The sequence below is a fragment of the Toxorhynchites rutilus genome, chromosome 3 (assembly GCF_029784135.1).
Source record: "Toxorhynchites rutilus septentrionalis strain SRP chromosome 3, ASM2978413v1, whole genome shotgun sequence".
NCBI lineage: Eukaryota > Metazoa > Arthropoda > Insecta > Diptera > Culicidae > Toxorhynchites > Toxorhynchites rutilus.
Genome location: NC_073746.1, coordinates 81,242,567 through 81,258,587, shown reverse-complemented (window position 1 = coordinate 81,258,587; position 16,021 = coordinate 81,242,567). Strand labels below are relative to the sequence as shown.

Genomic DNA, 16,021 nt, shown 5'->3' with positions numbered 1-16,021 from the left:
TCACCTCCAGTTGATCCTGTATTCGTCATATATCTCAGACGTCAGAGTATCTGTTCTTTTGCTGCGACCGTAATCGAGTTACCAGCCAATTTTCCAGAGGAGGTGGTGTACTTATCGCCGTAAAATCCAACTACTCTTGTGCTCGCTTGAGGACTGTGGCCATCTTGAGCAAGTGGCTGTGCGCATTAGTCTGCTGTACAGAACACTATACATCGCAGCTATCTATTTGCGCCCTCTCCAGCCCGGCTCTCTACATGTCGCATACCAACGCGCTACAGAGGATCATGGATGGATGTTCGAGTAAAGATGTAATCTTGGCACTAGGCGACTACAACCTCCCGTTTTTGAGTTGGGTCTTCGATGAGGACATGAACGGCTATTTACCATCTAACACATCTACGGAACAGGAACTGGCACTTACTGAACCGATGCTAAGTTTGGGATTAACTCAAGTGAATTCGCTTCCAAACTCGAACGGCAGACTTCTCTACTTAGCGTTCATAAGTGAACCGGACATTGCGAACCTTCTAGAGCCTGCGGTCTCGTTATTGGCAGCCGGTGAACATCACAAGCCCTTTGTTTTAAACATGGACGCCCTCTACAGTCCGTCCAACTTCTCTTACTATGCGTCTCTTCCACCTGAATTGAATTTCGGTTTGTGTAACTATGACTCGTTGAACAATATACTGTCCTCTATTGATTGGCTTCAACTCCTGGACGGAGGCTCGGGTGAAGTTATAGTTGAACGTTTCTACGACAAATTGTATGAAATTCTTTACGCGCAAATTCCCCTCTAACGACGTGTAGTGAAGCCAATTCCGACGCAACCTTGGTGCACCTCTGATTTACGCAACTTTCGGAACGTACTGCGGAAGGCACGCAAACGCTATTTGAGCACAAGATCGACAGAAGATAAAAATAGTCTCAGATTAACGGAAACGAATTACAACGTATTATTGAGGTCCAGGTACGGAGAATATATACAACAAACTCAAGCAAATCATCGGCATTTTGGAAGTACGTGGAGTCGTATCGCTCAGGCAATCGCATCCCGGATACAATGGAGTTCGATGGAATCACTGCCAGCTCTCCTGGCGATGTCGCTAATCTGTCTGCGAGCTTCTTCCAGACAGTGTACCACTCAACTTCACCGCCCCTGCACGCTGCAAGTTTCGATCGCATCCAGGAGCACAACCTGAATTTGCCAACGTTGAATTTCCCTCCTGATGAAGTCTTGAAAGCCTTGCATGGTCAAGATGCATCAAAAGGGCCTGGAGTCGATGGCATTCCTCCATCTCTGCTGAAACACTGTGCTCACTCGCTCGCTTTTCCCGTCTCTTGCATATTCAACCGTTCGTTGAGGGATAGAAATTTTCCCACCGTTTGAAAAAAGGCTTCAATAGTACCAATTCACAAAGCGGGTAATCGGAATCACGTGAAGAACTGCTGTGGAATATCCCTTCCCTGCTGCACCAGTAAAGTCTTCGAAAAGTTAGTGCACAACGCTTTGTACAATGTGGTGCATCCACTCATATCGGAGTTCCAGCATGGTTTCGTCCAGCATCGGTCCACAACAACGAATTTGCTTTGCTACACAAATACATTGTTTCGTGAAGTCGAAGCCCGTCAGCAGATCGACTCCATCGACCGGTCGCCAATTCTTCGTGTCGATCAGCTCAGCACAGTCAGCAGTCTTCTGAGTGCAGCAGTTCTGTTCGTCAACGATCTGTGCCCCCGTATTTCATCATACAAACCAATGTTCGCTGAAGACCTGAAAATGTATCGAGTAGTCAGGACAACGCTCGACTGCCTCGTACTCCAAAAAGACTTTGACGAAATGTTATTGTGGTGCAACGTAAACGACATGAGAGCAAACGTGGAAAAATGCAAGGCGATTCAATTCACCCGTAGGATCGCCGCCGCAAAACATCAGTACCACATTGGGTCTGTGCCACAGGAGCTTGTTTTGCGCTTTAGTCCGAAGCATCCTGGAATACGCTGCACCTGTGTGGGCAATGTGCCACACCACTCATCGCTGATCATCAGAATCGAACGTATTCAGAAGTGTTTTATTCGATTTGCCTTGCGGAATCTACTTAGGAACGACCCTTCTAACCTGCCTGATTATTCCGCACGCTGCATGTTGATCGGTATGGAAACACTACGTGCGAGACGCACTCTCACTCTGCAACTCATGATCTTTGACCTACTGCGCAACAACATTGACTGTCCCCAATGTGATGTCCTACCACTTCCAGCTCAGTTCTCCAACTCCATACTCAACAGTGTTCCCGAAATAACGTTTGTTGTTTTATAGCTTTGCGCTCGTCTGACACACTAGGTGTATCTTACATAATACTATGTAAATACTTAGCTTATGATGCCACATTCTCCCCTCGCACAAAATGAACAGAATCTAATATATAAAAATGTGTCAATTGAGAAATATTTCTTACATGTTTTACTATTGGTTGCTTTCTTTTAATTATTCTAGTCACTCGTCAATTCGAGGTATGTTCGTCATTATTCGAACCTTGACCGTTACAATTTAAACTCTTTGTTTTGAGTGAATTCACTCCCTGATGATTTCATTAATATACCCATTCTTATAGTTCACCTCCTCCTCACACAAAATATACTCAGCACAACATTTTCAACAAATATAATTTTGACGTGGGACTACGTCTAACCGGAATATATGGAGGGTAAAATGAAAACCTAAACACAGAACATGCAGGAAAAAATGAAAGATTTCGAATGCTTATAGCTCGAACATTTCGTACTGGATAGGAGAGATGTTTGCATCACTTGATAGGGAATATTTCTACGCATCTATCGCAACTAACAAAATGTTGTTTTTCATTAGATATACAATTGAATAACTGTAAAATGTTAAGCGTTATCTAAACGCCCTAACTGCATCGTTTTGATTGGCCCGATTTACGGTTTCCCTAACACAGCCATCAAAACCAAGCAGCCTTGGGGAAATCGGCATTGCAAATACATGAAAGTAGGGGGACTTTTGTTCTCATCGAAAAATGTTCCCTAACACAGGCTTTAAAACCAAGCAGCGAAATCGGAATTGCAAACACACGAAAGAGCCTAGAGGCGAGTGAACTGAAAAGTTTAAACCCTCTTAAAGCCAAAAAGAAGAAAAAGAACACACGAAAGTAGGGAGAGCTTTTGTTCCCACCGAAATGTATTCCCTAATAGAGATTTCTAAACCAAGGTGCCTGGAGAAATCGGTATTTCAAATTCATGCAAGTCGGGGGTATTTTTGTTCCGACTGGAATGTGTTTCCCTAACACAGACTTCAAATCCATGAAGCGTGGGGAAATCGGCATTGCGAATTCATACAAATCGGGGGTATTTTTGTTCCGATTGAAATGTGTTTCCCTAACACAGACTTCAAAACCGTGGTTTCTGGGGAAATCGGCTCTGCAAATAAATGCAAACTGCGAGTACTTTTGTCCTCGCTTGCCTTTGTGCAGAGTGGAATATGTCTGTCCTAACATGATCTTCTAAACTTAGGAACCTGGGAAAATCGTGCAGCCACTAGAAGCGAATGAACTTCCCAGTTTCAAGCAAATTCGAGATTCGAGAAGTATGTACACTTTTGGGATGTAAACTTCAAACGTTTCATCAAACGTTTGATAATTCTTCCGTACATATATTTTGTTCTAGTCATCATACCAAACGTAAAAGGTCCGTCATTAAATTTACTTGTAACGAAGAACAATCAATCACAATAAATGAATTGACTTTACACGGCATTTGTTCATGTTTTTTTCACTCACAGAGCAAATATATTGAACTCAATTGAATTTGGAAACTGTTTCATTCAATCAAGAATTTAATCAATACAAACGAATGATTGCTCAGCTAAGGTAGTTCCACGTGAACCTTGCGGTTATATCATAGATATAACCCACTATTTTTTTTTTAATATCCTAGAATATTGTTTTACCAAGAAAGAAAAATATTGCATTCAAAAATATGTCAATATTACCATCGTTCTTTTCTTTAAATATAATGTTTTATATCTATTAAAAATATATATCTTGAAAAATCTGATATATAACATTTATAGCATCCCTTTTTATGGTGAAAGAACTAATCCAAACCCACACATCGTTTTTGTTTATGTTTACATTTTGATCTTCATTGGCTCTTTCGTGTGCATAATATTTGTGAATCATTCGATTTTGAGCTTTAACTATTCTGTAGGCCATGGCCTTTTACCGACTCGATTTTGTTTTTGGTCCTGGGCTTCTCCCGACTCAATACTTTCCACGTCGTTGGCCTGGGTCTTCCACCGGCTCAACATTTTTTTCTCGCATGTTCGCCATGGTCGTGTACCGGTTCACCGTTTTTCGGACATGGGCTAAACCCAACTAAACTTTGCTTCAACCCTTGGCCTTGATCTTCCACCGGCTCAATTTTTTACCGTATGGTTGGCCATGGTCTTGCACCGGCTCAACTTTCTTTTTTGGTCTTGGGCTATACCCGACTCAATTTTACTTTAACGTACCGTTGGTCTTGGTCTGGCACCGGCTCAATTTTTCTTTCATATGGTTGGCCATGGTCTTGCATCGGCTCAACTCATCTTTTTTCATCATACCGTTGGCCTTGGTCTTCCACCGGCTCAACTATTTTTTCGCCAATGTGATGTCCTACCACTTCCAGCTCAGTTCTCCAACTCCATACTCCATACTGTTCCCGAAATGACGTTTGTTGTTTTATAGCTTTGCGCCCGTCTGACACACTAGGTGTAACTTACATAATACTATGTAAATACATAGATTAGGATGCCACACCCAACTCTTAAAAAATGATCCTATTCACGTCCCTTCACGGCAGTTAAGATTCACACAGCTCATTGTGCGACCTCTATTACCGAGGAATTACCCAACGCGCTCTGCGAAGCCGAATCACTCCTTCGTCACTGTTGGTATGCCAAAGGGGCGATGCTTGTTGCTGTACGACTGGATATGGGTACCGTACGTGTGTATGTGCATCAAGTATATGCATAAAGGGTGTGTCACATCAAATTGCATCACGGAAAAAACGCTGTAGAAATTCACCCAGTAGACCGATCCTTTTGAAAATTTTAGACAGTAAAATAAAAACTATTAAACAACTTTTGGCATTTTCTTTTTATTCATACTTCGAGCCCAAGCCTGTATGCTCGCACCTTCCTCTTTACCCCGTCCATAAGGTTCTGTAAACGTCAGGTTGTAGTTTTTTTTGAACAGAAATCCATTTTCTCTTGACGTCCGCCTCCGATTTGACAACTTTTGGGTTCTTCCGGAGGGCCTGCTTCATCATCGCCCAATATTTTTCTATTGGGCGAAGCTCCGGCGCGTTGGGCGGGTTCACTTCCTTTGGCACGAAGGTGACCCCGTTGGCTTCGTACCACTCCAACACGTCCTTTGAATAGTGGCACGAAGCGAGATCCGGCCAGAAGATGGTCGGGCCCTCGTGCTGCTTCAATAGTGGTAGTAAGCGCTTCTGTAGGCACTCCTTAAGGTAAACCTGCCCGTTTACCGTTCCGGCCATCACGAAGGGGGCGCTCCGCTTTCCGCAAGAGCAGATCGCTTGCCACACCATGTACTTTTTGGCAAACTTGGATAGTTTCTTCTTGCGAATCTCCTCCGGAACGCTGAATTTGTCCTCTGCGAAGAAGAACAACAGGCCCGGCAGCTGACGAAAGGTCCGCTTTGACGTAGGTTTCGTCGTCCATTACCAGGCAATGCGGCTTCGTCAGCATTTCGGTGTACAGCTTCCGGGCTCGCGTCTTCCCCACCATGTTTTGCCTTTTGTCGCGGTTAGGAGCCTTCTGAACCTTGTATGTACGCAGGCCCTCCCGCTGCTTGGTCCGCTGGACGAATGAACTTGACAAATTCAGCTTATTGGCGACATCCCGGACCGAACTTCTCGGATCACGTCTAAACTGCTTAACTACGCGTTTGTGATCTTTTTCACTGACGGAGCATCCATTTTTATCGTTCTTCACCTTCCGGTCGATGGTTAGGTTCTCGAAGTATCGTTTTAGTACTCTGCTGACCGTGGATTGGACGATTCCCAGCATCTTACCGATGTCCCGATGTGACAACTTCGGATTCTCGAAATGAGTGCGCAGGATTAATTCACGACTCTCTTTTTCGTTCGACGACATTTTTCCAAATTTATGAAAAATTGACAGTGAAGCATGGCCAACGTGATCTAAACACTCTTATCTGATTATAAGCGAAAGCTGAAGATATAATTCCTAAAAATTAAATTTCTACAGCGTTTTTTCTGTGATGCAATTTGATGTGACACACCCTTTACAAGGTGGGATATTACTGTGAGGCATAATAGGCGATATCGGCAAAGTTATTATTATACCTTATGGTGCCACACACTCATCTCTGTACATGTACACCGGACCGGTTACGGCTTCAACAATCAATTGGACTCATGCCTACGAGCATTCAATGAAATCAGTGCATATTTTGATTTTATAACTAGCAAACCTGCTTTTAAAAATAGTATTAAGAATATTAGAAAGAGTATTCTGTGCGAGTTTTATCGAAGACGAAACAACAATAAAGAGTATTTTGCCCTTCGTCACGATTTGGAGCCTTCTACACTTTGTACGTATGCAGTCCCTCCCGGTCTTTGGCTCTCTGAACGAGATACTTGGACAGATTCAACTTTTTGACCACATCCTTGACCGAATCACACAACTCACCGTCGACTGCACGACTCTGAGTTGTTTTCTGATGTCCCGATGAGAGAGTTGAAGATTTTCCAGGTGCTTGCGCAATATCAATTCGCGACGTTGCGTTTCAGATGACGGCATTTTTTCTCCAATTTTCGAAAAACTGACAGCGATAAAAATACAGTGTAAACAATACACTCTAAACTACTTTCACCCACATTTTCAAGAGAAAATACCACAAAATATACCAAATAACCACAATGGAAGCAGTACTCCCAAACATTTTCTAGCACAGTTTATCCCATACTTTTGGCTATGTTACTCTTACCTTTGGAAATCATGTACGATGAGATATTGGACTTAAAGTGAACCTTTCGTGCCGTTCGTTGTAGTTTTTCCAAAACGTGATTTTTCGATTCGCAACTTCGTAGGAGGAAGTCTTATGGTTTGGAAAAGATTTTCTCAAACTGGACAGGAGATTACTATTCCATCAACACTAATGGATAGTCCCGACTATTTAAAAATCGTTGGCTGTCGTTCGAAAAGAACTTTCTAAAAGTAGGATGACCATGGCATGGTTCATTGAACAGGGAAATCTGATTTCAGACTAGTCAGTTTATCTACTAAATCCTGTCCACGTTAAATTTCGGACACTTTTGACGTGGGACTACGTCTAACCGGAGTATATGGGGGGTGAAATGAAAACCGAAACACAGAACATGCAGGACAAAATGAATGATTCCGAATGCTTATAACTCGAACATTTCTTACTGGATCGGAAAAATGTTTGCATCAATTCATAGGAAATATTTCTACGCTTCTATCGCAATTAAAAAAATGTTATTTTTCATTAGATAAACAATTGAATAACTGTAAACTTGTATGTCGCAGAAATGGGTGCGATATACTATGCTCTAGGGATCATTGAAACACTGCCCATCGACCATTATTTTATTTTTTCAGACAGTCTCAGCTCAATAGAGGCAATCCGCTCAATGAAAGTTGATAAACGCTCATCTTATTTCCTAACAAGAATAAGACATCTATTGAGTGTTTTGGTCGAAAAATTATTCAAGATTACCTTAGCATGGGTTCCCTCTCATTGCTCGATTCCGGGGAATGAGAAAGCGGACTCGCTAGCTAAGGTGGGCGCTTCAGAAGGCACACTTTTTGAAAGGCAAATTGCCTATAATGAATTTTTTCACATTCCTCGTCAGGACACACTCGTTAGTTGGCAGCGCATGTGGAGTGAAGATGAGTTCGGTCGTTGGTTACACACGATTATCCCTAAGGTCTCGACGAGTGCATGGTTTAAGGGATTGAATGTAGGTCGTGATTTCATTCGCGTGATATCTCGGCTTATGTCCAATCACTACAACCTAAACGCGCATCTCTATCGCATTGGGCTCGCAGCAAACAATCTTTGTGATTGTGGCGATGGCTACCACGACATCGAGCATGTTGTCTGGTCGTGTATCCGGTTCCATGCTGCTCGCTCTCAGCTCTCTAGAGCACTGAGAGCGAAAGGCAGACAATCGGATATCCCCGTCCGGGATATCTTAGGTAGCCGGGATCCTGATCTTCTGCTTCATCTATACCTGTTCCTCAGAAACGCCGATGTCAACGTTTAATGATGTTTCCTTCGTTGTGTCCCCGTTTCATATCCCTCCTATCCAAACGATAAACTTTTACTTAGTCGCGGCAATACATACACACACTCTTTACAGATACACGGGCCAAAGGTTGTGCAGTCCACTGATCATTCAACAAGAGCCAAAGGTTGTACCGCTCATGACAACTCTACACGAACTGATGATTGCGCCGGCTAGTGACCATTCTATCCTGGATTCCTCGAGTCGAGAAAGACGCACCACGCTAGATATGGGGTACAGACTAGGGAGCGTTGCTGATTAATGGTCAGCTGCATCCCAATAGGAAGTAGCCCGTGTCGGGCACACGTATAGAGCATCGAAGACTGCAACATACCAATACCTCGAGCCAACCGCGAGTAATCGGTTACATATTACTAACATAGTTGTAAGACAAAATTTGTCAAAATATTGGACTCCCGGCCCCGTCAGGCTAACGCCACATGTGCCTTAATAAAAAATATATTTTGGGAAAAAAAAAAAAAAAAAACTGTAAAATGTTAAGCGTTATCTAAACGCCCTAACTACCTCGTTTTGATTGGCCCGATTTACGGTTTCCCCAACACAACCATCAAAACCAAGGAGCCTTGGGGAAATCAGCATTGCAAATACATGAAAATATGGGGACGTTTCTTCTCACCGAAATATGTTCCCTAACACAGACTTCAAAATCAAGCAGCGTTAGAGAAATCGGCATTGCAAATACATGAAGGTCGGGGGTATTTTTGTTCCGACTGAAATGTGTTTCACTAACACAGACTTCAAATTCATGGAGCGTAAGGAAATTGGCATTGCAAATTCATGCAAAATCGGGGGCATTTTTGTTCCGATTGAATTACACAATCTTTTTACTCACAAAGCAAATATATTGAATTCAATTGAATTCGGAAATTGTTTCATTCAAACAAAAATTTAATCAATACAAACAAATGATTGCTAAGCTAAGGTAGTCCCACGCCAACCTTGCGGTTATATCATAGATATAACCCACCCATTTTTTTCAGTGTAGTTTATGAAATATTTCACTAATCAATGAAGTATTTCACTTACATGACAGCTGAAACTCTCCTCTTTATTTCGATTTCCAACATGTTTACATTCCTCTTCAGTTTGGTGAAATGGCGTCGAATCAAGTGGAAGTACACAAACGCACTTTGTGCGAACGGCAGCAAAATTCAACACTGTCTGTACGCGATCTCGTCAAAAAGCTAAAACTGCCGAACAGTACGGTGTTTAGTGTGAGCAAAACGTTTGATCAGCGCTTAACTGTGGATCGGACGGTTGGAAGCGCGACAAATTGAAAAGTATGCTCCCGATAGATGGACTGAAAGGTGGTTGCCATTATTGAGAAACATCCCAACCTTTCAGTTAGAAATGTGACTCGAAATGTTGGAAAATCAAAATCATGTGTACAAAAAGTGAAGCAAAGGCATGGACTGAAGGCGTACAAAGTGAAAAAGGTGCCCATTCGTGATGATAAGCAAAATTTCACTGCAAAAAGCCGTGCTAAGGTGCTCTACACCCAGTTTTTGCAAAAATGTTCATGCACCATAATGGACGATGGAACTTATGTTCTCGAAGACTTCAAACAGCTTCCGGGTCTGGTTTTTTGTACTGCAATGCGAAGGAATGCCGTAGCCGAGTATTTCCGGAGCCAGAAGCAGTCTAAATTCCCTAAAAATACTTGGTTTGGCAGGCCATATGCAGTTGTGGCCGAGAATACAAATCTTTCGTCTCTACCGGCACTACCGACAAAGATGTCTACGAGAAGGAATGTCTCCAGAAGCGGTTGCTACCATTCATAAGAAGCCACGACACTCCAGCCAGATTTGGCCTCTTGTCACTATGTAAAAGCCATCCTGGAATGGTATAATGCACATGAGGTCAAATATGTGCCAAAAACAGCAAATCCACCGAACTGTCCAGAACTTCGCCCAGTGGAAAAGTATTGGGCTCTGATTAAGTGAAAACTATTCGAAACTAAGAAGAAAGCGAATGGCATTAATGTTTTCAAGAGGAGATGGAAAAGCGCCGCCGTCAGAATATCTGAGGATACTGTACGGAACCCAATGGCAGATGTTGCCAAGAAAGTTCGTGAATTTTACAGACAACGTAATTAACATCGAAGTAAGTTTTCCTTGTTTAGATATAAGTCTATTTTACTGGAATAAACAATCGGTTTTGTTGTATTACGTGAATTTTTGTTTTATTGGCATCATCTTGGTGTCCGAAATTTAACGTGGACAGGCTCTAGATCAAAACCCAATCGAGTACTTATAGGAAGTTATTATACTTAGAATAGATGCAGAGAACAAGCAGAATGTTTTATACAGATTATTATTCATTTAACTATTTCCTATCCACATGTAGCCTCGGACATATTTCGGCCAAATCCGAATCAAGTGAAAGTTGTATACCACAATGTTTCAATATCACGACGCAAAATTACCCTTGACCAACCTCCATGAATTTAATGTCATTTCGATCTGACCCCGAGTAAATGAATGTGTCGTTTTCGCGGGTACAAATCCGATGCCACCAAAAGTACGATTAAAATTGCATCGAAATAATAATTGGCCAATTAATTGCAGCTCATTATATCGCGAACGGATTGACCTAAATCTTGCCACAATCAGAGAGTGGACGCGATTCATTTCGCTCATTTCCGCCGCTCCATCCCTGCCCCAGTAAGGGTCGCAATTATTTCGGACCCATTATCGAAGACTGATGTCCAGCTCCAGATCGGCGATAATTTCTGGCAAACAAATTTTGCTGAAATTGATCGTATTAATCTCGGTCGGGCGCGCCAGTCCCTGGCCACGACTCGGAGAGGGGTTTATCGGTTGCCCCAATCGTGTTCGAAATTAAAATCTGAACAGTCATCATCATCAGCGCAGAGCGGTGTCATCGGGTGGGCACAGGTAGGGAGCGAGGAAACAGTGGGAAATCACAACCCAAAGTAAGTGATCAGTCCCAAAGCGGATCATGTCCGACGATGAGAATCGAGAAAGCGGCGAAAATTAACAAATCATCATCGATATCTTAATTCCCATTTTATGTGACTTCTTTGTTTGGGGTAATTTCTTTTTATATTGCAGCTCTCCACAATATATGTTAAATCCTGTATGAGGAGTTTTATTTTAGAGGTCGTCTACTTGATCACCGTTTTTTGATTATTGTAACCGAAACTCGAACGGTACGTGAATCTGACAGTGGTCTAATGGGCTTGTCAGAATTCATTTTAGAAATTGTTGACCTTTGTGATGTCTTAACAATCAAATACGCACAAACGCTGTTTGAAAAGTTCCGACAGGTTAACAGCAATATAGAGAGCATATTTGAATAGATTATTATATTGATTCTGAGTGCTAAACACATTAAACTGGCATCCTTCGCATTAATCCAACCTTGTGGGGGAGCGAAAAATGAACCATCCAGCTGCTCCACTCAGCTTATGATGATGATGATGATGATGATGATGTTGCTCCTGCTGCTGATGCGGGTTGATGATGATAAATGATATTGACCATTATCAACGCCACGGCAGCGCCCGGTAGGAGAGGAAGCGCAGAGAGCAGCGTGCTTTTGAACTCGATCAATGATCTCTCTGCCATATCGTGACGGCAGTATTCTTCCAAGCGGCCTGGCTGTCCGTCAAGATTCTCCGCCCGCGTGCCAATGGTGGGAAACATTCCCCGGCTCAATAATACAATAAAGTCAAAATGTTTTCATTTTCAATTTGATGCTGATCGGGATCGACAGAGCACTATTGTGAAACGTGCCTCTACTCAGGACTAGCCCAGCAGAGGCTGACACAACTACTTGAGATCTTTTCTGATTTCCGCCACTCTCATTCCCCCACCTTCTGGGATCGGATCTCATGCCTTCAGAATTAAATCACTTCATCAGCTAATAACGATAGACTTAATAGAGCGTATTCTCAGCTTCGTACGGAGACTACCTGAGGATGGGATGACAGCTCGAGGTATTGTGGAAAAATGCGAACTTCTCGTTGCCACGCTGGGATGGGGACCTGGTGGCCGCGCTAAGATCGATGACGTTGTATGATTTTCAAGAAGTTCTACTGCGCGGAATGCCCACGATGAGTGAGCTGATTAGTGATACAAATTCCTCGCATACCCATGGAGTGATACGATTGTGATTCATGGAGGAAGATTGGCATAGCTAGAATCAGCGCTTGCAACACTCGTAGATTTGGCATTTTTTTTTGGCAGTTCTGTTAACTCAATTAAGCATAATTTTATGCAACTTGTTTCAGAGGACTGTTTGTTTGATTTACTACGAAGGCACGCAGATCATGAATTTTTTTTTCAATGAAAAATTGTTTCTGTTACAAGAAAATTACAACCAGCAGAACATGACCGTATGTATGCAGCGAAGTTGATTGAGATATTATTTTAGCCTAATTCCAAATGATCATGAGAATAACTTGCATCATCACCGGATCTCAATCCGTTGAATTACTATGTATGGTGATCTATGCTCAGCCCGGTCGAGATTACAAAGAGAAACTTTTGATCAGTATTTGGGACAGTATTTGCAGCATCAACGAGGTCCCTTAATATAAGAATAAACATATACAGTAGAACCCCGATTATCCGCGAGCGTATGATCCGCGGTGCGGATTATCCGCGAAAGCGAGTTCCATAGTACATCTAGTGCCTTTCCCGGAACGACTACAGATGGATAGTTTAATGAATTCTCTATTGATAAAACATAGTTTTATGCTGAAACATTTTGTTTCATGTTTTCACCTAATTTTCAATCCTTTATTGCGTTATCCGCGATTTTCATTATCCGCGCTGAGCTTGCCCGACTATTTCGCGGATAATCGGGGTTCTACTGTATAAGGATTCATTAAACAATATACAAACGTTGGCTGCACTTAAGTGAAGTCAGGTCAAACATGCATGTATGTATTTGTCCAAGGTTATGCTTTGTATTTGATGCGATCATGAAGGTTCTGTGTACATGGAAAGTTACTGAAAAATTGTAAGGGGATGTATCTAGGACACGACCGAATATTATTTTAGAAAGCATCGAAATTTTTGTAATAGATTATGTTCTTCGTTACAAATAAATTTGATGAACGTCCTTTTACGTTTGATATGATGACTAGGACTACCAAAAATATGCGAACGGAAGAATTGTCAAACGATCATTGTGTTTCACATTTCCCTCTGAAATTATTGCACATCTCATGTTTACGTAGTTCTCGAACCGCGAAAGTTCATTCACATCTAGTATCTGAAATGACGATTTTCCCAGGCTTCTCAGTTAAAAAGTACGTTTTGAGGAAACATATTCCGGTCTGCACAACGACAAGCGAGTACAAAAGTACTCAACACCAAAAAATACCTCCGACTTGCATGTTTTTGCAAAATAATTTTGAAGTCCGTGTTAGGGAAACACGGCTCAGTGGCAAAAAATACCCCGACTTGCATGTGTTGACAAAGCGAATTCCCCAAATATATATATATATATATATATATATATATATATATATATATATATATATATATATATATATATATATATATATATATATATATATATATATATATATATATATATATATATATATATATATATATATATATATATATATATATATATATATATATATATATATATATATATATATATATATATATTTACAAAGCGGATTTCCACAGGTACATGGATTTAGAAGTCTGTGTTGGGGAAACCGTAAATTGGGCCAACCAAAACTTGGCAGATAGGGCGTTTAGATAACGCTTGACATTTTACAGTTATTCAATTGTTCATTTCATGAAAAATAACATTTTATTAATTGTGATAGACACGTAGAAATATTTCCTATCAATTGATGCAAACATCTCTCCGATCTGTTAGGAAATGTTTGAGTTATAAGCAATCGAAATGCGGGTAGGGCAAATCGGCAGAACAAATGTATGGGAAAAAAGGTAGTTTTTCCAGTTTTCATAAATTTGAACCGTTTAGAGATTAGCGAATTGTAATGTATAGCATATCAATCAAATCTTAGAGAATTTCCGATTCGATTGGTATGCAAATCATGAGAATTCGTTCACAGTGTGAATAGTTATTAACGTTAACTTTATTTCATAAAAACGTGACCTGTTTTCTGTTTCATGTTGCATCGATCGGAAAAGGTAGTAATCGGACGGAGCAATGTCTGGAGAATACGGCGGATGGGATAGGACCTCCCATTTCAGCGTTTCCAAGTATGTTTTGACCGGTTTCGCGACATGCGGCCGAGCATTGTCGTGCTGCAAAATAACTTTATCGTGTCTTTTCTCGTATTGTGGCCGTTTTTCCTTCAGTGCACGGCTCAAACGCATCAATTTTCATCGTTAGAGGTTCCCCGTAATGGTTTCATCGGTTTTAGCAGCTCATAGTACACCACACCCAGGCTAAGAATTGAAATGTATGTGAATGGATGCTCACTGAGCTTGAGCTTGAACTTGGGTAGACTGTACAATTCGTTGACAATTGACCTGAACCCACCAAATTGCACAAAGAACACACAGAATGATGCTAGGGACTAGCAAATCATTCACGTTGTGCAATTTTCGATGATTCGAGCTTTAAATGGTCAATAACGACGCCGGCCACGTCCTTACAGTCACCAGGGGAAGGGAAGGAATGTTAGTATGATAATCGCCGCCCGAAGCCAGAAGGGTCGCCTCTATAGCGTGGTTCCCTAGCGATTATCATGGGAGGGATAGTTGTTAGTGGGCAAAGGTAAGAATCAGGATACACTGTGGTAAGTGGTGTGATTGTGTAAACGCTAACTATCGACCACTCCACGAAACAAAAATCTGAAAATCTCATTTGCGAACAAAAAATATCAGCACGCGGCAAAGATTATCTTTGGGTATCCTGAGAAGGAAAACCTGTAAAATTAAAACGCGTCTACGAAGAGTTAGCAGTGGGAATCCTCGCCGGAACTCTTCTATAGGTAATCGTCCCGACGAAATGTTTCGTTATTTGTTTTTGGTAATCCTGAGAAGATTACCGAGAAAACTTCCCTAGAAGCAATTGTAATCTGTATCGAACTTAATTTGCGGTGACGGAGAGCTATCTTTGGGAAACCTAAGAAGGCCACCGAAAAAAACTTCTCCGGAAACACACGTCCCGGTGACATTTTCCGTTATTCATCGCACGTACGCTTTTGCGCCGGTTCGATTGGTCCCAGAGGAGCTCTCCCAGCAACTCTCCCTCAGGTCACCGAAAGACAACTCTGCGGCATTGCGATTAGATATCTAATTGCGACGGCGAAGAGCTATTCTCGGGACACCCGAGAAGGCAATCGAGAGAACCCCTCCAAAACCAATCATACTGACGATATGTATGTGAATGGATGCTCACTGAAATCCAAAATAACTCTGGTGTCCGCTAGCTACTTCAAATCCTGAAATTGGTTTATAGTCTACTAGCTAACCCGGCAAACTTCGTCCCGCCCATTTACTTGATTAATTCTCGAGTAATGCAGAAATTTGTGTTTTATTTGTATGGCAGCCACCCCTAAGAGAGGGGGGAGGGGTATCTAACCACCATAGAAACATTCATTGTACCCTAAAGTTTCCATATGCCTAATTTGGTTTAATTTGCTTGATTAATTCTCGGGTAATGCAAAAATTTG

At 41.7% G+C, this 16,021-nt stretch overlaps 1 protein-coding gene across 1 annotated transcript; it reads left to right on the top strand.

The window, feature by feature from the left end:
* The first annotated feature begins 1,060 nt into the window (after positions 1–1,060).
* LOC129773275 (uncharacterized) lies at positions 1,061–2,317 on the top strand. Its single transcript, XM_055776872.1, has 2 exons — positions 1,061–1,352; positions 1,404–2,317. Exons 1-2 carry the CDS (start codon positions 1,061–1,063, stop codon positions 2,315–2,317), a joined length of 1,206 nt encoding a protein of 401 aa, XP_055632847.1.
* The last annotated feature ends 13,704 nt before the right edge of the window (positions 2,318–16,021 follow it).